This window comes from Garra rufa, chromosome 18 (assembly GCF_049309525.1).
Source record: "Garra rufa chromosome 18, GarRuf1.0, whole genome shotgun sequence".
Classification (NCBI taxonomy): domain Eukaryota; kingdom Metazoa; phylum Chordata; class Actinopteri; order Cypriniformes; family Cyprinidae; genus Garra; species Garra rufa.
In genome coordinates, this window is record NC_133378.1 from 18,041,253 (window position 1) to 18,066,646 (window position 25,394).

Below are 25,394 nucleotides of genomic sequence, written 5' to 3' on the forward strand. Positions count from 1 at the left end.
GAGAATATTCTGGCCACTCATTTCAGTATATTTAAAGGAGAAGTTCACTTCTCTATAATGGACTTCAATGGTGCCCGCAAGTTGACGATTGGTTATTTTCTAAAAATACGATTGGTTATTTTCTAAAAAAATTACACTTTTTAACCACAAATGCTCGTCTTGTCTAGCGATGTGCATGCATAGTCTGTGTACTCCGGTTCATGACAGTTAGGCTATGTTGAAAAACTCCCATTTCGTTTTCTCTTCCAACTTCAAAATCGCCCTACATCGCTGTTTTACACATTCACTTTGTAGACACTGGATGATTTTCAACATGCACATTACAGAGCTGAGATAATGTGCATTTGAGGTTAAAAAGTAAATAAATTATAATTTAAAAAAAACCCTGATAGTTTCGCTAGGTAAGACCCTTCTTCCTCGGCTGGGATCATTTAGAGCCCTTTGAAGCTGCATTTAAACTGCATTTTGGAGGTTCAAACTCGTAGGAACCATAGAAGTCCACTATATGTAGAACATTCCTGAAATAGTTTCCTCAAGAAACATAATTTCTTTACGACTGAAGAAAGAAAGACATGAACACCTTGGATGACAAGGGAGTGGGTAAATTATCTGTAAAGTTTTGTTCTGGAAGTGAACTTCTCCTTTAAGGTGAATTGAGACTGTGATTATCAAGCTCCATACCCAAGAAAGCTACATTATACAGTGGATCTCAAAATTTTTTTGACTCAAAGGTCATTTTTTATCATACTTTCATGGTGCTTTTGCGTCCTTTTTGAGGCTCAAAATCTCCATTCATTCTTTGAAAATTGTTCAACGGAAAATAGCATCCAAATTTCTCTTTTAGGTTCCACATGAAAAAAGGAAGTCATACAGGTCTGTAATGAAATGAGGGATAGGAAATGATGACAATTTTAATTTTTCAGAGAAGGATCCCTTTAAATTTCTGTATCACAAAACCCAGAGGATTTGAGAAGTCCATCATGTGTGAACGTTTCTGAGCACATGCTGAGTCTTGCGCAGGGATGCTGCTCTTCCCAGGTGTCTGGAGTGAAGATTATCTGCTGTGTCAGGGGCACCAAGACAGTAAAGGACAAACCCAATAAGATAAACCTCTTTCTCTTTCTTTTTTCTTTCTTTCCTCCACCTTCTGTCATTCCAGCGCAGACTTGCTTTTACCTCCATCTGTCTGTCTCTCTCGCCTCTCTGCATCTTCATTCTGTGTCTTTGCACATTCCCACCCATTACAAATCCTCCCTTCTTCATCTCTCACTCTGCTGACCCATTCTTCGCTCTCTTTTGGGTAGGGGACAGCTGTCACTGCTACAATGCTGGGGGTTTCGGTGGGGGGGGGGGGGGGGGGTTGTTGCTATTGGCAATGCCAGGCCTTGTGCCGGCATGGGGAGCAGCTCGTGCCACGTCTTAGCAGGATAATCCATTGTAATCCCGCAGAGGGGAGTCCGACACACATACGCGTCCGCGCACACACTCCCTGCAGGGCGGCTGGGGAAGTAGAAGTGAAAGAATTAGCATCTGTTACTGCTTGTGCTCAGGTCAGCTCCGCTGAGGTTTGAAAAAAAAAAAAACCCAGGCTGACAGAAGCTACCGGGCCTGGCATTAAAAAAAACACCCACCTCATGCACGGTAAGTGAAACGGTGCAGTATGATCAGTCTGACTGTTCCTCTCAGGTTCTTGTACTGTCTTATGAGTCATGTACAGTATGTATGTACATGACTGTATATACAAGATGAACAGCAAACAATGTCGCCATTATGATTGGAACTCTGGATTTTTTTTAAAAAGATAAATAACTGCTGGCAAGACACGGTAATAAAAGTTATCTGTCTATGCAGTACAAAGGCAATTTTTTATTTTAAATCGATGCTACATGACAGAAACAGAATCATCAGATTCATTTACAAATACTGATATTGTAACTTATAAGCTGCACTTATAGCCTGAGTTTCCAAGTTGATTCACCATTTATTCACCATCATGTTTAGTTCCAATTGTGCAATTTAGTTTTGTGTACTGTTGATGAAGAGCACCCATAAAGCTTGGCAGAAAGTACCAAGTTAGCTGTTTTATGAGGTGACGGGCTCATAAAAACATTCCCATCATTCCCTGACTAGATAATAGATCAAATATAAAGATAATACACCAATTACACACCTACAGTGTGGGAAAAAATTATTTGATCCTCTGCTGATTTTGTACGTTTACCCACTGATAAAGAAATGATCAGTCTATAATTTCAATGGTAGGTTTATTTGAACAGTAAGAGACAGAGTGACAACAAAAAAAAAATCCAGAAAAAAACACTTTTTCAAAAAGTTATAAATTGATTTGCATTTTAATGAGTGAAATAAGTATTTGACCCCTTCGCAAAACATGACTTAGTACTTGGTGGCAAAACCCTTGTTGGCAATCACAGAGCTCAGACGTTTCTTGTAGTTGGCCACCAGGTTTGCACACATCTCAGGAGGGATTTTGTCCCACTCCTATTTGCAGATCCTCTCCAAGTCATAAAGGTTTCGAGGCTGATGTTTGGCAGCTCGAACCTTCAGCTCTCTTTTCAGTGGGATTAAGAGACTGGCTAGGCCACTCCAGGACCTTAATGTGCTTCTTCTTGAGCCACTCCTTTGTTGCCTTGGCCATGTGTTTTGGGTCATTGTCATGCTGGAATACCCATCCACAACCCATTTTCAATGGTTCTCACCCAAGATTTGATAGTATATGGCTCCGTCCATTGTCCCTTTGATGCAGTGCAGTTGTCCTGTCCCCTTAGCAGAAAAACACCCCCAAAGCATAATGTTTCCACCTCCATGTTTGACAGTGGGGATGGTGTTCTTGGGGTCATAGGCAGCATTCATTCTCCTCCAAATATGGCGAGTTGAGTTGATGCCAAAGAGCTCGATTTTGGTCTCATCTGACCACAACATTATTGGCAAACTTCAGACGGGCCTGTACATGTGCTTTCTTGAGCAGGGGAAAAAATGTGAAAATCTCGATAACAGACCTAAGAGAATAGTACAAAATAATAAAAAGGGCAGTTCGTGACCCCTTAAATGCACATCATAATTATGACTTCTGAACATCTAAGTATACATTTCCAGTAAAAACACCTGCTGTGTTTCTGCTAACTTAAATCCATCTCTTCAGAAAAGAACAAGTGCCTGAACAGTATGAACTCCAAAGTGTGGTTTTACCTGAGCAGAAAGTTGCATTCGTGAGTTTTAGCCTTTACATTGTGGTCATATCACTATAACATCCATAATATATACACTCTTAATTGCACTTGTTTCTTATATGCTGGTATGCTGGTATGCATATGCATGCACATTCAGTATATTATTTAGAAAAGCAGACATTCTTATGCCTGAATATATACATGCATAAGTGTGCGCGGGTGTAAAGGGCTCTGTTCTTTGTCTCTGTGTGTGTGTGTGTGTGTGTGTGTGTGTGTGTGTGTGTGTGTGTGTGTGTGTGTGTGTGTGTGTGTGTGTGAATGAAACAGTGTATTATTTGTTTGTGGGAAATGGAATCCAAGTCACGCCATGTGTAGTCTCATGGTCTCATAAATTGACCGTTGAGGGAGACATTTGTGTATTTGTTTGTGAATGCATTTTGATTTGTTAAAATACAGTGACACTAAAAAGGTCTTGGACGTTAAAAAAAAAAAAAACATGAGCCTGTGCATTTTACCATGTGTGTTGAACATGTGTAAGTGTTTGCATGGTGTGAGTTTTGGCATGCTCATGCATGCACACGTATATGTGCATGTGTGAAGGCCTATATGGTTAAGTAGTATTTTTATCTCTGTGATTCATGCTTTAGTTGTTTTGATGTTGTAGGATTGAGCTGATTGAATGATGAACTAGATTTTCGTGTGGAGCTACAGGCTATGCTGCGTACATGACATAGTTTAATTTAATTTATTGGCCCATTGCTACATTAAAGAAACAATTCCTTTAATTAATGCCATGCTTTATCAGTAGCGTTTATTTAAATCAATGTTCTCAGACCGGACTACAATGAAAACATTGATTTATACTGGCTCCTGTAAAATATGAAATCGCTGTTGTAGATTAAATCATATTGATTAAAATGTTTGTGCATAATCCAGAGAAGGATCAGTGTTTGGGCCAAGTAAAGTTTGATGTATGGTTCATTTTAATTAACAAGTTATTACAAACAGTGTAGAGAAGTGCGCATTTCTTGGATTTGATAAGAAGGAGACTTGAGCTCGCTGTTTTGAGTGGCCAATCAGCTTTTCTAATGCCCACGGAGAACTGAAAAATCAACATAATTGAATATACTGTACAAGCTCTGTTCCAAAACATGCATGCAGCTCAATTAGACAGCATCCTAACTGAATACAGTTGAGGTCAAAAGTTTACATACACCTTGGAGAATCTGCAAAATGTAAAATATTTTACCAAAATAAGAGGGATCATACAAAATGTATGTTATGTTTTATTTAGTACTGAATTGAATAAGATATTTCACATAAAAGATGTTCAAAAGTTTACATACGCTTGATTCTTAATACTGTGTTGTTACCTGAATGTTTTGTTCAGTGATAGTTGTTCATGAGTCCCTTGTTTGTCCTGAACAGTTAAACTGCCCGCTGTTCTTCAGAAAAATCAGTATTTGAACCCTTTCCAAAAATGACTGTATAATTGTGGGACCTGAAGGATTTTTCTGAAGAACAGCGGACAGTTTAACTGTTCAGGACAAATAAGGGACTCATGAACTACTATCGCTAAACAAAAAAAAAAAAAAAAAACACAGCTGTGGATCATTCAGGTAACAGCACAGTATTATGAATCAAGTGTATGTAAACTTTTGAACAGGGTCATTTTTATAAATTTGACTATTATTTTCTCTTGTGGACTATATGTAAACATCTTCTATGTGAAATATCTTATTCAGGTCAGTACTAAATAGAAAATAACATGCATTTTGTATGATCTCTCTTATTTTAGTAAAATAAGTAACATTTTGCAGATTCTGTAAGGTGTATGTATACTTTTGACCTTAACTGTATAGTGTTGTAAGGATTTAGTTTTAAACCATTTTCACTCAGACATTCCTAGTAAACTTTGCAAATATTTTCAAAGAAGTAGCAGGTACATGTAAAATTACACAAAAAATGTTGAAGTACAAAGACTACAATAGTATTTTTGTTATAGAGCATGATGTGAGCATTTTGGGATTGCTACCTTACAGTTTGGTGTAACATTGTTGCTTCTGCCTTGACCTGTGAAGCCTTAAAATACGTCTTGGTAGACACTTCTCATTTAATTTTGGAACACAGCCATAGTGCGTGCGTATAAATGAATCCCAGAGCGGGAGAGTATTGGTTATGTGCGTCTGTGGTTTTGTGTACATCCGTGTTAAGGAAGTATTTTATGATGAGTTTGTTGGCAGCTGGTGGCTGATGCAGCACTCTGCTCTTCCCGCCTGCCCTCTGCCCCCCACACCCCAGGGGAATCATGGGTAAAGCATTGATTGACTGTCTGTGGACCATCCTCACAACCTGACAGCAACTCAACGAGCCTGGTTTCAATCAGCATGTTTGTGCGAGTGCCCTTGTGCCTGTTAGACCCTTGCCCTCTTAAACACACACACACTCCAGTGTTGTCCTGTCCTCAGTGTGCTAAATGCCCCAATGAATCACTGTGACATTCAGAGCAGCTGGACCGCACTGTCTCTTTCACTTCCAGTATCCCAGCTCCTGTGTGTGTGTGTGTGTGTGTGTGTGTGTGTGTGTGTGTGTGTGTGTGTGTGTGTGTGTGTGTGTGTGTGTGTGTGTTTTTTTTTTGTTTTGTTTTTTTAAGAAGAGCCAAGAGGAGAGGAGGGGTGGTGCAAGCAGACAGGGTGGGTCTCTATTGTGCAGAAGTGAGAGAAAGAGGTCGGGATGGGGGTGGAAAAAGGAGTGAATTTTCCTCCTTTGCACTAGTTGTACCTTTAGATATAATATGTGACCTTGGACCACAAAACCAGTCTTAAGCATGGGTATATTTGTAGCAATAGACAAAAATACACTGTATGGGTCAAAATGATCAATTTTTCTTTTATGCCAAAAATCATTAGGATATTAAGTAAAGATCATGCTCCATGAAGATATTTTGTACATTTTCTACTGTAAATATATCAAAACTTAATTTTTGATTTGTAATATGCATTACTAAGAACTTCACTTGGACAACTTTAAAGGAGATTTTCTCAATATTTAGATCTTTTGCACCCTCAGATTCTAGATTTTCAACCATACATCAATGAAAAGCTTATTTATTCGTGTATAAATCTCAATTTCATAAACTTTACCCTAATGACTGGTTTTGTGGTCCAGGGTCACATATATAAAAATATGTATAAAGAAATGTGTTCGCAAATCAATCTGAATGAACAATATAATGGCGTTAACGGGAAGAGTAATAAAAAAGTGAATAAACAACTCTCACACTTTGATATAACAATTTTGTTACATCAAAATAAGACTTAAAATGGCATGAAAACATGATCTGTGGGAGTTTTTAACGAGTAATTAGCATGGTGAAATTCAAAGTAAATCTCTGCATCTGTGACCAATATTTACAAAAATATTGATTAAAATTTTTTCAAAAACTGTTGAAAGTGAACTATTAAAAAGAAAAGCTAAACATAAGTCCACAAATAAAATATATTTTTAAATTGTTACTGCATCGAGTTACTATTTTAGAATAAATGTAAAATGCTTAAAAACACTAACTTGATCAGATTAGTACTTGACTACAATAAATAGAATATTGATTACATTGTTAATGTAAAAATATAATATGTTACTTCAGCTGTTAGACAGTTTACACTGTGAAAATCTCAGAAAAGTTGCACAGGTGTGTGATTTGTCGATCAAGCACCCATCGACCAGTGCTGGTCTGAAAAAAATGCGGGACGAGGAGAGAAACTCTGTAAGAAATGTGTGTGTTAGGTTTGCAGTGAATAAGATTCTGTTAGTCTGCAGTGGGGGGAGTTGACTGACAGGCTCAGGCTTATCGGAGAAGCTCACTAATTGGAGGTCATCCGCATGAATTAAAAAAACAGTCAATTACTGCGCAAGAAAAGAGCCGAGCATCTCTCATTCCCTCCTGCTTGCTGCCACCCTATTTAGATGCCTTGTACATATATGTGGGGGGGTTCAAAAAGCAAACCATCTGTCTTCTCAGCCAATCAGCACACCGAGTGCACCCCTTGATGAAATGTTTGTGTTATGGTGACTCCTCACAGGCCCTGCTGTGTAGACTGGATCATTACGCCTGATTGGTCGTTACTGAGATTCTGAGACAGGAAGCACAGCGGTGCTATCGACTGTTGTGCCTGCACCCCTCTGCGTGTCTGTATGTGTCACATGCAAACACACACACCTGATAGAGTAATTGCGGGAATAAACATGGCGACAATGACTCGACCCACTGTCCCCCCCCCCTCATTTTTATACAGTATTAATGTAGTTACCAATGAATAGAAGTAGAATGATTCTAAAGTAGCCTCACCTTTAACAATTGCATTTGTAGGATGGATAGAATTTGAGTATAAAATCAAGATGGATGCATGTTCAGATGCAGTCAGCTTGTCTGCATGGCTTTTACTCTGGATGATTAAAAGGGGAACTCTCTCTGCAGGAGTGAACTGGACCTGGGCCAGTTGAGTGACATGAGCCAGGGCTAATCATATTTCATGCTTGTCATGCGGTTAAGAGGTTTTATTGGTTGTCATTATTCGCATCAAATGAGAAAGGAGAGCTTCAGGAAGCTGCCACCTGCTTTCGGGGATTCATGTTGCGTTAAAGAGGTTATCAAACTCCCTTCCACTGGCCTTGCTAAAGCACAAGGGTCTGTGTGTATGTTTGTCTGAGCTGGTCTGAATGCTACTCTACTATGATAAAGCAGCTCCTGTCAGTCCAGTTATCTCAGAGATTAATTCTGTGTGGACACGGCCCACAGCTAATGCTCTGTAGTGACACTGGGCAGTTGACTTCTTTTCATTTTGAGCAATATTTTTCCTATATTCGTCCTTTTGTACTTAATTATCAGGGGTTTTACATCTGGTCTACCAATGAATACATTGTTTGCATAAGTTACTAAACTCATACGTTTTGAACATTGATAACATGGAAATATGGTAGGCATGTGACCATTTAGACTTTACATAAATAGAATGACCTGATCTCATGACGAAAACACGTCCAAGTACATATCACTGCAGTTTTTAACAAAAATGAACACTAGAGGCGGTAAAACAGTGAGCACTTGTAATCGTTTTCGTACACGGTTATGATCACAGCTCCATATGTTTCACTTTCCAAACGCAACATACTTGCTCCATAGCTCAGCCGGCACGGAATTGGACTTAAAATGCGGAATCCTTGGGTACAAATCCCGTGAAAAACATAATTCACGGTGAAGGAGATGAAAGAGAGATCAATGAGAGATAGATGAGAGAACAAGCTAAAATGGCATGCTTGCAATTGCGTTTTTATGTCACATTCACTTTTGTTCATACTATTTGGGTAGGTTTAGGTGTAGTGCAGATGGTACTGACACAAGTCAGAACTGCGGTGACACGAACAAAACCAACATTACATAAAACATACCATATGTACATTCATCTGTTCCATGGGGGAAAAAACGAACACCCTTTTAACGCTACTCAGTGGACATTTCACATCAAATATGTCACTAAGTTTTTAATGAGATCAGGTTGTATTAATAACATTTTTAGTATTAATATTACTGGGTCAGCAAGGTATTTTTTTAAAAGAAATTAATACTTTTATTCAGCAAGGATGCATTACATTAATCTAAAAGTGACAGTAAAGACATAATGTTACAAAATATTTCTATTTCAAATAAATACTGTTCTTTTGAAATACTTACTCACCAGAGAATCCTGGAAAAAATCAGTTTCAGGGTTTGTACAACATGCCTAAAGTGCTTGAATTTGACTTTTTGAAATTTAAAGGAACTGTATGTAGGATTGTGGCCAAAACTGGTACTGCAATCACTTTCAAAATATTGTCCCCCTCCCCCCTGACTCGAGGTTGCCAGCTAAGCTGCAGGATCCGTTTTCAGCCGTCTCCATCTTTCAAAGGCATCTCCTATACAAATCCTTGATTTATTTCGGACTTTGTCATGACGTATTTCGGATTCATAACGAGGTCTTTTAGGTTTCGTAACGTTATACATGTTTTATCCGACACGTTCGTAGCTGCAGCTGTAACTAGAGCAGAGCTGGCAACCCGGATCACGAAACTCTACTGACTTCGTGATTGGTAGACAGCTGGAGGGTGGAGCCTCAGACCAAAACACAAAATGACAACAATAACATCAGTTGTGGGCTGCAACTCTCACTTTTAAATGACAATATCCTGGCCGGACCACTGTTGTCAGTGATATAAGTATTTGAAATGAACATGATTTCTTAATGTCTAGTGACATGTCAGGGCCATTTTATGATTAACTGAAATAAATTTCTTACATACAGTTCCTTTAAAGCCTGGAAACACCTTGAGAATAGCAATCCTGATTTGAGTCCTGATTTGAAATGAGGGCTCGCAAATCATTATTCAGATCGGGACATCAAAGCGTGGGTCACAAATCACTTGATTTAGATCAGAACTTCGGTGTGGGTTCACAAATCATTTGTTTCATATTAGGTTTTCGGAGCGATTTTGCAAATCTTTTTTTTTTTCAGATATTTTTTTTTTTCTTAACCCATACAAAACATCAAACCATTAAGGCAGTACAGTTCTAAAAACAAAACAAAGAAAAAAGAAAGAAAGTATACACAAATACAAGTCCCTTAAGAAAATTAACCGTGGTTTTACTTTAGTAGTAATACTTTGCGTGTGTTTCACTTTATTTTTACCATTTTTATTAGTATATTTTTAGAATTTGAAATAGAGGACATAAGTGAGCTCTGAAGTGAGATTGAAGTCCTTGAAATTCAAAAAAAGTAGTGCCTGATTCAAGTCCTTGGAAGTCCTGGAATTTCATTTTACAGTATCTGTACGAACCCTGCAGTTTTTACAGTTAAGCAGCATAACTGTTTTCAACATTGATCATGAAAAGAAATTATTCTTGAGCATCAAATCAGCATGATTTCTGAAGGATTATGTGACACTGAAGACTGGAGTAATGATGAAAATTCAGGTTTGCGCCACAGGAATAAATTACATTTGACAATATATTAAAATAGAAAACAGTTATTTTAAATTGTAATAGAATTTCACAGTTTTACTTATTTTTTTTATCAAATACAGATCATATGAGACGTATTATTTTATACGTCTCATATGATCTGTATTTGATAAAAAATAAGTATTTATTGTATCATTTAAAAATGATTAATTAAAATATCTCAATTTACTCACAATTGAAAAGCATGTCAAAAAGTGAATATTGGAGCCTGTGTGCACATATCATAGCTAACTGCCAAGGTAACTACCAACCATTTGCAAGCTGGTCGAAACGTAACCGAGAGAAACGCAGCACCACTTCGGCCCAGTATCTGCACTTCAAAAGCCTGACTGCTGCAGCCGTTTCCTGAGCAGAGGCAAGCAAATAGTGTATTCAGCACATCACGGCGCATAAGAGACACATCCACTGCAGCGCGCACGCTCACACATTTTATGGACGTTACACTGGGAGCTCTCTCATCTGTCATTCAAACACCTTTCCTGAAAGACCAGTGAAGGAGGGAATGGCAAGAAAAACTGTAAGAGTGTGTGTGCGAACGCTTTAGAGCTTTTTAGCAGAGCTGGCAGGCATTAGTCCGGCCTTCCTCTCCCTGCATGAATACTCTTTATACTCCAATAAATATGCGGCTGTCTCTGCCACGCTCCCGCATTCGATGTCTCTTTTTCTGCCTTTCTCTCACTCTCGGGCTTATTCTTCCATCCCTCTTTCTTTCTGCCCCTCTCCCTTTCCTTAACACCCAGCTTTCTTTTATCTTCCTCCCTCTCACATCCTCTCATCCAGTGTCCTCCTCTGGTAATTTCACCATCCCCCCATCCTTTTCTCCCTTCCTCCATCGATGTTCAGTGCCCCTGACTCTGACCTGCTTCCCACTGCCCTCGTCCCCTAACTCACTCCGCATCAACCCCTCCCTCTTATCATCCAATCTCCATCCCTTCTTCTCCAACCGGCCTGTGCCCTCTACTCTACATCCAATCCATTCTGTCCTCTCTCTTTTTTATCTTAATATGAAGTCCACGATATATTTATTGCAATATTTGAAAAAATAAGACAATTGAAGACTTGGACATTTTTTTTTTTTTACATTTTAAAGTAAATAATTCTATCTAATGCACTTTGAGAGTTCAAAATTAAGAGCTCTAACTTATGTTCTTAAGAAAACATAAGTCAGAAAAAAGTCAGTGAATTGACTTTTGAACTTGACATGAACATTAAAGGAGACTCAATCCTATTTTTATTTGTGGTATACCGTCTGAGTCTAAATTACATTCACACTGGTGTTTTAGGAAGCCAAACAATTTTAGAATATAATAATAATAATTTTTTGTTATTGTTATTCCATTTGATAGTAACAGCCATATATTGTAAAACAGTTGCACTGTAAAATAAATGAAAATGAATATTTCATAGGTATGATATTTTGCTTTACAGTAGGGAAATTACAGTACTTCTTTCCTAATTTCTACACTTGAAAGATATATTTTGATTTTGACATTTAATGAGCAGTTAATTTTTTGCACTTAAGATTTTATTTTGACGGAAAAGACAGTAGAGCTCTTATTATGATGGAAGACTCCAGCTTCATTGAAAACAGGCTTACAAAAATGACTAGTTAAATGCTGTAATCATCTGCCATGAAAATAAAGCATAACTGGTGGCCATTGCATTTCCAAATGTACAGTAAACTCACAGTTAGAGATCAACCGATATATCAATTTACCGATATTTTGTTCTGATATTTAAGCATTTTACAGTATGAAAGTAGCCCAATTCCGTGGGAAAACTGCGGACTTGGCAACACTGTCCAGCACGGCCACCTCAAGTGACTTTTAAAAAGATTCACTTGTTTAAAATATTTACTATATAACCATTATTTCGCTAATACATATCTAAATAAATACAACTCTATGGAAATTATTTAATATGTCCACGAAAGATCGCAGTTTAAGTATAGTTCTGTGTAAATGCATAGACAAACAGCGCTTTGTCAGAATCTATTACAACAAAAACATTAGTAATTCTGATATAATATACCAGTTGAAAATGCAATAAAATACAACATTTTGTTATATTCCAATATTGCAGAAAATAATATTCAGTGAATTAACATTATCCAGTGAATTTATCTTCACTCTTTATATTAAACAGCTTATAAACCTACTAAAACTGTAGTTTAAAATAAAGTTGGTATGACTTCTGTTCTTTATTTATTTTCTCCATTTGAAAACTTTGGACATTCTACATTTATTTGCAGCTGATGCTTTTTATAAATAAACCGTTATTGTTGTAAGATGAAAATTAAATTTAACATGAAAGATTACTAATTTTTAACACTTTTTTTAAGATGACTGAGAGGAGGAAAAATCAAAGTGAGGTATGGACTAACGTCACTCAGTCATTTATTTACTTTATAACAGTAAATAAATATCGGTTCTGCATATCGGTTATCGGGCACATAAACATGCAAATAATGGGTATTGGTTCTAGAAAATGAATATCAGTCGATCACTACTCACAGTACATGCAATAAACGAGTTGACTGCATTTACTGTGAACTGAGCCGTTCTGAGGTGTGGAAACCACCGGATCATGAGCTGATCGTCTGAACGAAGCGTGCACTTCGCTTTGAAACGTGCAGCGAAAACAGACTTGATAAAAGGATTAAGCCATACTGTGCTTTTGGTTTTAGTTAGGATACTGTGCCATAGCATCATGGTCCAAAACACAACTTTAAAGACCTTTTATGTTAGGAAATTTTTTTTTTAAATCTACACTTTTTGCCCATTTCATATCATCATGTGACCATGATAATATCAAGACAGTTTTGCTATCGCGATACCACGAAATTGATAATACCATTACATTCCTACTTACTAAAGATGCAGAAATTACATGCTGCGCCTTTAAGAATGATCAAACTGTATGCTGTTGGAACAGTATGGTGTGTTGCCTCTTGCAAAACTAATTTTTCGCTGTGTTTCTGTATGTTTTCAGATGATTCATCTTCTGAAAGTGGTAGTGGCAATGGGATTCGCACACTGACTCCTCCCTCGGTTGGTGCAGCCGGTGTGAGTGACAGTACGGGGACAGGACCTGCATCAGGCTCGTACGCTGAGGTCAACGGCAACGGAAACGGTACCGCGGCACCCCTCGACTTCAGCACAACTTCCTCGTCCTCATCCTCAGAGGACCAGCAACCAGTCAACCTCACAGAAAGACTGAGTCAGGCCCTGCCTAGTGCTGCCGCCATGCTGGCGACCTTTAACCCTGAGCATGCAGAGGAGCTGCGCAGAAAATACCCCAAATCCTCAGAGCTACGCCTTGACCGAGACATCCGGGACTATAATAACAAGGTATATATTTTAATTTAAGACCATAAAAATGTTGAACGCTAATTAGTTAGACAAGTACATGACTTTTTAACATTGTTAATTACTAATCTAACTTGCTACAGTTACTGTCTTTTCCTTCACCCGTGTGCACAAGAGATTCATTTGTTTTGAGCATACAGTGCGAGTTGAACCCACAGTCGCAAAGGCGCTCAATCAAACCTCATTCATTCAGTTCGCTAGGAGCGTTTTTCATTCAGACAGATGCAGAGAGGTTGTGAACAATATGCCGAGCAAGGCTCCTGTCTGAATAGAAACTTTCATTTCATTCCTCTTTTCCATGGTCAGCCTCTGTTGCTTCCCCTCTCCTTTTTAATTGTATTGTCTTTGTGAAAAGAAGAGCGCAAAACTATCTTTCAAACGAATGGATTCACGATCTCAAATACAGCCCAAGACTCTCTGTACCGAGAATGTCTGAATAACACCGTTAGACCTTGAAGACGTGGTTTTCATCAGCCGAAGCGCCATCGGTGGCCATGAATGGCCTTATTGGTAGACATCATCTTTTTGATACATCTTTCAGTCCGTGTCCTCCTTTGAAAGTCTTTTCTGATCGTCAATACGCTTTAGCTGACAGAAGACTTACCTTGGTTTCTTTGTGTGTGTTTTGCAGTCTCCTCAATACAGTTCAGGCAGCTATGATTCAATAAAGATTGAGATGTGTCCTGAAGATCTGACTGTTGGTCGGTCTCAGGCGGCTGACGATGACGACGATGACCATGATGACCACGACGATAGCGATAAGATCAATGATGTAGAAGGAGTGGATCCAGAGAGGTTGAAGGCTTTTAATGTGAGTATAAGAGCATTCAACTTGTGATTTTCTGCTCCATAAAAAGAGCTGAAAACCATGTGGTCATGCATGGCTTTTCATTTCTAAGTCAAACTAGAATTTCTCAATGCATGTTTTATTAGTTCATTTCACGCCAAATGCTTAGTCGATGTTATTCATTTCTTTTTCTAGATGTTTGTGCGTCTCTTTGTGGATGAGAATCTGGACCGTATGGTGCCAATCTCTAAACAGCCTAAAGAGAAGATCCAGGCCATTATTGAATCCTGCAGCCGTCAGTTCCCGGAGTTCCAGGAACGTGCTCGCAAACGCATCCGTACCTACCTCAAATCCTGCCGTCGCATGAAGAAAAACGGCATGGAGGTATGCGCTGTCACATTGAGCTGCCTCTTCAGTTTTTTTGTAGTGGTTAGATGACTTATATTGCCCCCTGGTGGTCAACACAGTACAGATACTGACAAATGCAGTTGTTTAGTGCAAAGGCAAGCAAAAATCCTTATTAAAATTTATATTCATGAGTTGCAGTTTTAATAAATTAACCACACCCAACATTAGAATGACTGTAAGTGTAAATAAAATTTTTAAAGTTGAAATTCAAAGAAAGGAACAGAATTTGTCTTAAACACTTTTGCTACAATCAGAAATAATTACATAATTAATTTAGACTTATTTTGTAAATGTATTCGTCGATATGCAGATTAATATTTTTCATATTAGACATTTCTGTACATTTCTGTAAATTAAGTTTAAAACTGTCAAAACTATTAGCACAGATTTGAATGTTTTTTGACAAGACAAAATGTCCACAGTTTTCACATAACTTAAAAAAAAATATATATATATATATATATCTACTTTGTTTAGCAAGGACAGAGTAAATTGACAGTAAAGACATATCTGTTTTCACGGCTTTTCTTTTGAACTTGAAAAAAATGATCACAGTTTCCACAAAAATATTAAGCACTACAACTGCTTTCTACATTGATAACAATTAAAAATGTTTCTTAAACATCAAATCAGCATATTAGAATGATTTCTGAAGGATCATGTGAAAGACTGGAGTAATGATGCTGAAAATTCAGCTTTGACATCACAGGAATTTATTACATTTTATAATACATTCAAATAGAAAGCAGTCATTTAAATAATATTTGACAATGTTACATTTTTGATTGAATAAATGGAGCCTGTGAGAGCATAAGAGAGCAGAAGAACTTTGTTCAAAAACAAAAAAAAATTGAATGGTAGTGCATAACATATTTTGCACATAAAATGAGATTCTGAGAAATGAATGAAGTGTTCTTTCACCATGACCCATAAAAGTAGTTCATAATAGTTAATATATTAAATGTACTGTGTGTGTATTAGCAGACTCGACCCACACCACCCCACCTGACCTCAGCCATGGCTGAGAACATTTTAGCAGCCGCCTGTGAGAGTGAATCACGCAAGGCTGCCAAAAGAATGCGCATGGATGTCTACCAGGCACACGTAAGTAGCATATGATGCTATACAAGTGTATATGATGCATGTGAAACTTAGAGATGTCTTGGTTTCAGTTTGGTATCAGTGATTTTAAAACCAAGGTAGCCAGATACATTTGTCTCTTTTTCTCTCAGGATGAGCCCATATCTCTGGATAAGGCAGTCTCTCGTGAGCCGGTCTCGCTGACCCACTCTGCGTACTCCCTTGCTGCCTCAGCCTACTCCCAGGACCAGCTATACATCAATGGAGGCCTCAACTACAGCTATCGTGGTTATGGCGGACTGTGTGCCAGCATGCAACACCCCGTGTCACTGACAACAGCTACCGCCCAGACCAACGGTGAGAGAGGAAGCTGGCAGCTTTAACTAGATGCTTACTCACACATATGTCTTACCTGTGAAATAATACAGGATATAAGCAAAGTTACCATTAAAATGTGACAGAAACTAAGTAGTTTAGAATATAGGGGCCACTAGGGGGCCATAGGTAAACTTTCAAGGGGGCTGCAGGATAACTTAAAATGAGTTACAGTATTATTATCAATGCAATTTATAATGTATTAAAGCATTCTAGGATTTTACATACAATCAAGCTATAAACTGAAATCATATTGCTTTCTTCCTCTCAGTAACTATTGTGTTTATTAAAGATGAAAGAATGTACTGTTCTTGACTATCACAAAATGAATTATAGTTGCTTAATTTACCTATATTGACATTCCCATTTTCTATTAATAATATATTATATTATAATTAATAAATTATATGTATATTTCTCTTAATGTCATATTATGTAGGGGGTTGTTAAATATTGTGTTGGACAGCCTTCGAGTCAAAACCACTGTCTTAAAGGGATTAATTACTCACCCTTGTTTTGTTCCAAACTTGAAAGGCCTTTGTTCATCTTCAGAACACAAATTATTTTTGATAAAAGATATTTTTGATTAAATCCAAGAGCTTTATGGCCCTGCATAGACAGACAGCAACACAACTGACACATTTAAGGCCAAGAAAGGTAGTAAAATAGTCCATGTAACATCTGTGGTTCAACTGTAAGTTTATGAAGCTATGAGAATACTTTTTGTGCACAAAGAAAACAAAATAATGACTTTATTAAACTATTTTCATTTTTGGGTGAATAATCCCTTTAAAATAATGTCTAAGTAGGCAGCTAACTAGGTTTTTTGACAGATCTATTTGGGCTGGGTAATGATGAATATTTTAAAATTCTGTTTTATTTAATTTTATTTAATTAATTTGGACATATTTCATATACAGGAAGCTTTTAAACTTGGTAAACAAATTAATTTTAAAATGTAACAACCAGGCCCAAATTATGCAGTACAGCTACTATAAAATTAATATATATTAATTAATGCAACCAAAACCTGCTGAAAAAAAATGCTTAAAGGATTAGTTCACTTCCAGAGCAAACATTTACAGATTATTTACTCACCTCACTGTCATCCCAGATGTTAATGTATTTTTTTCTTCAGTTGTAAAGAAATTCAGGAATTATCCCCATATAGTGAACTAGCAGAGCTAGACAAGATGAGCATTTGAGGTTAAACAGTACACTATATTGCCAAAAGTATTGAGACACCTCATTCTAATGAACATTCTAATGCCATTTCTTTATAATGGCAATGGACGGGTGTTTCTCTTCAACCATCCAAAACAAGTCCAATAAAGTGCATCCATCCATAATAAAAAAGTGTCTCACATAGCTCGGGGGAGTGAATAAAGGCCTCCTGTAGCGAATCAATGCGTTTTTGTAAGAAAAATAAACATATTTAAATCTTTTGTTCTGGAATTGAACTACTCCTTCATGTAAACTTAAAATAAATTTCTTATGTATAACTGTTTTAAAAAATTTTTTAAAATTATACAAAAACTATAAACCAACACTTTGGTTAAAAATTCCCTTGAATACATTTTCTGTAAATCGGTCGTAAAGCTGTTCTGATGTCAACTTTTGAATTATTGAAAATTTCTTATTTTAAAAATGTTAGCCTGGCTTTTCTTCAGCTGGCTAAAAACACTTTGGTGGACACACTAAATAATTGAAAATGTATTGTTAGTCAGAATTGTTGTTGTTTTGCATTTGTGCAATATACTGAAACCAAACCTGAAAAGGGCGTCAAGAATATTCCACTGCGTTCCTGGACACGTAATTTGCGTAGTTGTAATTCATAAACCGGGATTATGCTAATTGTGAATGAGTGTGCAGGCGTGCCCTATCAAATCTGATGTTTATGAAGCTTTGGGAATCCGAAGGAGAGTTTTTGGAAGGGTCTGTTTTATGTTCAAATAACTCTGACTTTACTCATATGTTTACGTAATATATAATATATAATATATAATTACGTAATATATATAAGTTTCATGAATGAGGCCCAGAGAGTTTGTAGAAAAATCTTTTTGAATGATTCATTAAAAAGGACTGACTCTTAAAGGGTTAGTCCACCTAAAAGGCAAAATCAGCCCATTATTTACTCACCCTCAAGGCATCCTAGGTGTATATGACTTTCAGACGAATGCAATCGGAGTTACATAAAAAATGTGTGACTCTTTCAAGCTTTATAATGGCAGTGGGCGGGTGTTTCTCTTCAACAGTCCAAACAAGTCTAATAAAGTGCATCCATCCATAATAAAAAAGTGCCTCACATGGCTCCGGGGGTTGAATAAAGGCCTCCTGTAGCGAATCGATGCATTTTTGTAAGAAAAATATCCATATTTAAATCTTTAAAAAAAATCAATTTCCTAACAGTTGTACACGGAAGCCACTCCGGACGAATGACATATGACGTTGGTGTTGCGCCGCTCAAAAATGATGAACACAGATACACAGTGGATAGTACAAGTACAAGTACAAGTACAAAACGAGAATTTGTCTAAGGAAAATGTCTGAGGATTTCGATAGAAGCCAATAGAAGGCTGGTTTTCTTTTGCTAAAGTAAGGAAACTTTAAACAAACCTGTAAATTACAAATGTTGGTTTTCGTGAGACTCACATGCGCATACGCAACTTCCTATGTCATCTGCCCAGAGCTGCTTCCGTGTACAACCATGTACAACCATTAGCGCAAACTAGATTAAAGTGACTATTACATTTAAATATGAATGTTTTTCTTACAAAAACACATCAATTCACTACAGGAGGCCTTTATTCACCTCCTGGAGCTGTGTGAGGCACTTTTTACATTATGGATGGATGCACTTTATTGGACTTGTTTTGGTCTATTAAAGAGAAACACCCATCCATTGCCATTATAATGCTTGAAAGAGACATTTTTTATGTAACTCCGATTGCGTTCGTCTGAAAGTCGTATACACCTAGGATGCCTTGAGGGTGAGTAAATAATGGGCTGAATTTGTTTTTGAATTTGAACTATCCCTTTAAGACTCGTTTGTCCACGAATCAAGCTGTACTGTGTTTCTGAGTAACTAAAAAGAACCAGTTTATGAGAGTAGATTTCTGAAGTATTGGACTACACTGGTCATGTTGTATGTGATTGCATGCAGCCCACAAGAGTGTTCCACCACGTTTTTTTTACCGTGTCTGTGTACTCAGTTGTGTTTATGTCTCTAATTATATATTTTTCCTTTCCATTCAGGTCCTACTGATCTCAGTATGAAGTCCCTGGCCTCAAATTCGTCCTCGTCAAGCTCCAGCAGTCTCGGCAGGAACGGAGGAGGAGGCGGGGCTTCGGCTCAGCTCAGCCATACAGAAGTGGCGGCAGTGCGTCAGCTGATCGCAGGATACCGCGAGTCTGCGGCCTTCCTGCTGCGATCGGCAGATGAGCTGGAGAACCTCATACTACAACAGAACTGAACCGATTTTCAACACTCCCTCCATCTAAAAACATACCCTCTCCCTCTGGACTGTGTCCCTCACATGATCATCAGTCACCACAGAAAACCATATGGCTCTCAAACATATTAAAAGAGAGAAAACTCAGCTTCATCAAGCTTTTGCTGTCATATCACTTTGCGAACGGCCGCGAGATGAAGAGGACAAATGTGGAGATGAGTCTCTGAAGGACACTGCAGCGCTGAAGCGGACGGTTCGATGCGTCCTCCTGCATTTCATGCCTTCTCCGCGGCCTCCCTCTGTTTAACCGCCATCGGTTTCCCCGCCGAGAGCCATCGATTTCTGATTTTCTTTGTTTTTAGCTACTTCAAAGGAGGAATTACGGCACGGCCAATCCTCCAGACGGCACTAACTAAATGAAGACACTTTTGATTTGGAGGCGTAATGGAAAGAGAGAAGATAAAAAGAGCAAGAAGAAAACTAAGAGACCTTTGTATTTGCTGTAAATAAGCACTCGCTGTGTCCTGAAGCACTTTTCCATTCGTTCTGACCTCTGAATCATTAATTTATGCATATAGATACGCAGGTGGAAGCTCACCTGGAAATACCTCAGCCTGTCTGTCCCGCTCTCTCTCTCTCTCCGTCTCGCAGCGTTCCCCTCTCTGTGTGTGGGAGAAGAAAATTATCACCTGTCCGTCCTCGACTTCACAGTCCACTGATTTGGGCATCGAAGGCAGTGAGTGGGAGGGAATTTGTTTCTGTAATTGAAGTGCGGATTTACTTTTCCACCTCCTCCAAATGTGTTGTATATATTGCGATCCATTTCAAGGTATTGATCCCAAAAAGACGCCGGACTTGTTTTGGGAATGGACCTTTCGCTTCGGCCTCGCAGATGCCAACTCTATTTGTTTCCTCTGTACGGGTCACCCTCTGTTCTCCTCTTCTCTATGTGTCCTTCCATTTCCCCTCTCCTCCTCCACCTTATTATTCTGCTTTAGATGGAGATGGAGAGGAAGGATCCGGAATGGAAGACTGTTAGTCTTTTATCTGTTGACTTTTCTTAATGGCCATTAATCCACTCTGCTGCTATGGACTCCAACGTAACGCCACAGACCTGAAACCTCAAGCCTCCCAAACACAACCAGAGCACCTCAAGGCGAAAACAAAAAACAAAAAAAGACCGAAATGGAAGCCAAATCCAAAAGAAACTGCCGTTTTGCATTCTGGTCGAGAGTGTTTGATTTAATACTGAGGACTGCTTGTGTTTGCTTTTGTTTGATTTGTTCTAAAAGCGCGGCGTGTGCTTAAATCTCGAGATCAACTGGGATCAAATGGTCTTTGGCACAAGAGCTTGGCGCGCACACATACACGAACACGACACGCTAAAGGGTCTTTAGTGAACTGAATATTTACCACGAGAGGTTTAAAAATGTGTAGTTAGCGAGGTAGATTTGTTTAGGGACTAACTGACAGTAATGTCACTGTAATTTGCTCCATTTGCACACACAGGCAGTGCTAATCTGTGATTGAGCAGCTCGGCGGCTCCGCGTTGCACTGCTAGTGGGGGATGGAGAAAGAATATCGCAATGCAGAAGATAATCAAACGCATTTCTGACCCTAAAGGAGACAGACAAATACAGAGAGAGGCGACCATAACCCCCCGCTGAGGAGCCTTCAGAATCATTACATACATAATCACATGACCGGGACCTACTTATGATTGAAAGCCATGATGATGAGTGAGTGTGACCAGAGACTACACTGCCCTCGTAAAACATATTTGTGTGCAATTTTGACAGCCCTGCTCTAAACACAACAGTGGACATGTAGAAGTAATGATTTGTTGATGTGTTATATTTATGGTAGGCCTTCACAGTCCAGCCTCCAATTTCAATGTTGAGTTGTTGATTAGAATGTTGCTATTGACGTGAAAACATATGCAAAATTTGTTTAACGTTGCTCTGATCGCAAAAAGGATCCTTGATCTCTCTCATCTCTGACTGTCTTTGCTATTTCTTTTACTTTTTTTTTTCCAGGAGAGAACTAATAAGGGGAGGTTTATGAGTCTTTAAATATTTAAAAATATTTAAATATTAATTTATAAAAATGAAATTCAAATATTTACATTTAATAAGTTTAGCCCTAAAATAAATAAAATAAGAAATTGTATTTTGCATGAAAAAAAAAAAAAAGAATTTTGCTTAGAACCATTAACATTTTTGCTTTGTGATATTCTTTTAATTAAGCACATTTGTCACAAAAAAATCTTTGGTAATTGAAACACATTACAAAAATCGTTTATTAGAAATTCTGTAATATAGAATTTCAGTTATAAACATTATTTTCATTAATTTAACCTTTTTTTTTGGTAATTGGAACATTCTAAAAAATCATTAAGCTCATTACAAATTCTGTCATTTTGGAACATTATAAAAAATCATTAAGTTCATTAGAAATTTTCAATTATAAACATTATTTTCATTAATTTAACTTTTGTATTTGGAACATTATAAAAAATCATTAAGTTCATTAGAAATTTTGTCATTTATAATTTCAATTATAAACATTATTTTCATTAATTGAACTTTTTTGTAATTGGAAAATTATAAAAAATCATTAAGTTCATTAGAAATTTTCAATTATAAACATTATTTTCATTAGTTTAACTTTCGTAATTGGAAAATTATAAAAAATCATTAAGCTCATTAGAAATTTTGTCATTTATAATTTCAATTATAAACATTATTTTCATTAATTTAACCTTTTTTTGGTAATTGGAAAATCATAAAAAATCTTTACGTTTATTAGAAATTTTGTCATTTATAAATTCATTAAGTTCATTAGAAATTTTGTCGTTTATAATTTTAATTATAAACATTATTTTCATTAATTTAACTTTTTTTGGTAATTGGAAAATTACAAAAAATCTTTACGTTTATTAGAAGTTTTGTCATTTATAAATTCAGTAAGTTCATTAGAAATTTTGAATAATTTAGAATAATTTCAGTTGTAAACATTATTTTCATTCATTTAACATTTTTGTAATTGGAACATTATGAAAAAAATCATTACGTTAATTAGATATTCTGTCATTTATAATTTCAGTTATAAACAGTATTTTCTATATTACAGTACAAAATTACAGTAAAATACTGTAGTGCATTTTTTATTAAATTGCAAAATTGCCAAGGAAGTGCAAAAACCACTGAATTTAATTTAAATCTTTATCATTTCAGTATAGCAGAATAAATGAGTTATATACTGAATAATATAATACTGAGAATGCTTTTTCTCTCATTTAGTTTCATTATGCTAATGAGAATAGAGATTAATATGCTTAATTAAAAAAAATAGTTTTCACTTTCGCAAAATACAATTTCTGATTTTATCCTTTTGCTTTTAGAAATACAGTTTAACCTAAACATGTTTCTAACATTAACATTAGCATATTCAAGGGGTTTGATTTTGCGCAAAACACCATCTCTCCTACTATTTCTATTCTTTCCATCTCACCTTCTATCCTTTTCCACGTGGTTGACACAGATGTTGAGAGGTCAGATAATCGAGGATTTTAGCTGCTGTCTCTGTCTTTCTCTCGTTGAGGTCTGTTATATGGGGTCCCACTGCCGTCAAACGCTGCTGATTATACTCCACCCTCACATGCTACTGAGCTCTTCTGTGGATTCTAAAAGCGTACGATGGAGATGGAACTGCTGACCACAAGCTTGTGGAAAGGAGCTGAAAAAAATGTGTTCATCTGTTCACAAGTTGTTTCTTCTGTCCAGTTCGCTCAAGGACTACTCAAGCTACTGAAAAACAAACTGTAAAACGAGGCAAACGACAATCTTGAAAAAGGCGTAACTAGTTGACAGTTTTGTTTCCATGCTCTGTGTTGCGTGTGCGCTCGTACAGCGTGCGCAGTGTGTTCCCGGGAGAGTGAGAGAAGTATTTTAGCCATAATCAGAGCATCTCTCACTCTCAGAATCCGAGTTCTCACGCTGAGGACTCTGTGGCCCGCTGTCGAAAAAACCTTTTTATCCGATTCCTATTTTTATTATAATTATCTCGATTACTATTATTTTGTAATTCTTTTTGTATCGCAAGTGGTCTTTTCAGAACCGTTTTGTACCGACATCACATGTGACGTTCGTCCTGTATGCCTATAACATTCCAAACTAGGATGTCAACATGCCAAGCAGCCAGCCAAACCACGGTCACATCGGATTGCACATAGACACGCACCGAGGGCAAAATCTATCCAATGCCGCACAGGCTTTAAAGTGTTAGTTACGTCGAGAGCCTGATGCCCGGTTCCCCTTGCGCCACAAACCCCAAAGAGCTGTTATCTCTGTACTGTACGACGGATTTCTTGATTAGTTACTGCGCCGTGCCTTTAAAGGGGCTGAACTGATTGTCATATTTATGTCCCTTTATTGTATTCGAATACCACTTCAGCTTTTCTGTATTTACTGGCGGTACCTCAGAGCCCCTTCAAGGTGTCTTTTCTTTGTTCAATCAGCACCGCAATCTACTGTGATCTTATACTAAATAGGCCACCTGTCAAACACTTTCACACAAAAAAACAGTCCTATACAGGTTCAGGCTTTGCTTTCAGGTGTGACGCTGGTTATGGTTGCTGCTAAACTACTACTAAGTAAAAAAAAAAGCTCTGGTTTGATCAGATGTATAGCTCTGAAACAAAACAAAAAAAATGAAAGAAGAAAAAAACAAGTTGACTTTTATTTTTCTACCACAGTGGTGTACAGCTGCATTCAAGTTCATGTGGTTCCCCGTTTTAGTCTGTTCTCTTTTATAATTTGTTGGTGCTTTGGATCTTTACCATGCCGTCTCGTCTCGGTTTCCTCTGATTTGTCCTGTTTAAGGAGCTGCTGACGCCGGCTCTGGTTTTGATATGTACCTAATACCAATGTGAAACTGTCTCTTTCCTTCTCATTTTGGACTCAGTGGAAGTGTGATGTTTACATGTACAGATTTTTGAGATTCGCTTTCTTTTCTTTCTTTTTTTTTTTGTTGTTGTTGTTGTTGTTCTCAAGCGCTTTCCCTTATTTTCAGGCACTGCTTAATTTAATTTCTTTATAGTGAAGGGAAATGGGACTTGCAGCAATTTTCCGTCCTTTTACAGCAAGACAAAACGTTTTTGTCTGTTAGACCCCCGTCACTGACCCCAAACACAAATGAACAAGGCTTGTTGTAAATGATAAAAATCTTTTCCTCGGACACCATTAGGGGCGACATGGCCGTCGCTCCCTAATGATTAAAAGCCATTATCACACCCTTCGTCGGGTGCACATCAAGTATTAGAGTACAAGAACAGCAGAGTGAAAACCTCAGGTAAATGTTTGCTGTTTTATAGTTGGAAAAAAAAAAACTAAAATCCTATCGGCAACCCATTTCCCACTTTAATACCATAATATATACGAAAGAAATCTTTTTTTATATTTATTGTGTTATATATATATATAACAGTGAATACTTTTTCAGTACATGTGGCTAAATATTTTAATTCTTTAGAAAAGTGTTGATACATACATATGTGAAGAAACGAAAGATTGAATGAAAACGAAAATTAAAAAAAAACAATTTTTGTTGTTTAATGCAAACAGCATGGGCGGCTCCTAACATATCACTTTCATTAATGAAAACCAATGATTTGACATG

At 37.3% G+C, this 25,394-nt stretch overlaps 1 protein-coding gene across 1 annotated transcript in view; it reads left to right on the forward strand.

Moving 5' to 3' along the window:
• Nucleotides 1–21,844, forward strand: part of nol4lb (nucleolar protein 4-like b) — a 156,128-nt gene extending 134,284 nt beyond the window's left edge. Inside the window, exons 6-11 of the mRNA XM_073823357.1 lie at nucleotides 13,234–13,592; nucleotides 14,242–14,421; nucleotides 14,593–14,781; nucleotides 15,790–15,909; nucleotides 16,038–16,242; nucleotides 19,519–21,844. Of these exons, the coding sequence (XP_073679458.1) occupies nucleotides 13,234–13,592; nucleotides 14,242–14,421; nucleotides 14,593–14,781; nucleotides 15,790–15,909; nucleotides 16,038–16,242; nucleotides 19,519–19,736 (1,271 nt within the window). The 3' untranslated portion in view covers nucleotides 19,737–21,844. The remainder of the gene's footprint in view (nucleotides 1–13,233; nucleotides 13,593–14,241; nucleotides 14,422–14,592; nucleotides 14,782–15,789; nucleotides 15,910–16,037; nucleotides 16,243–19,518) is intronic.
• The last annotated feature ends 3,550 nt before the right edge of the window (nucleotides 21,845–25,394 follow it).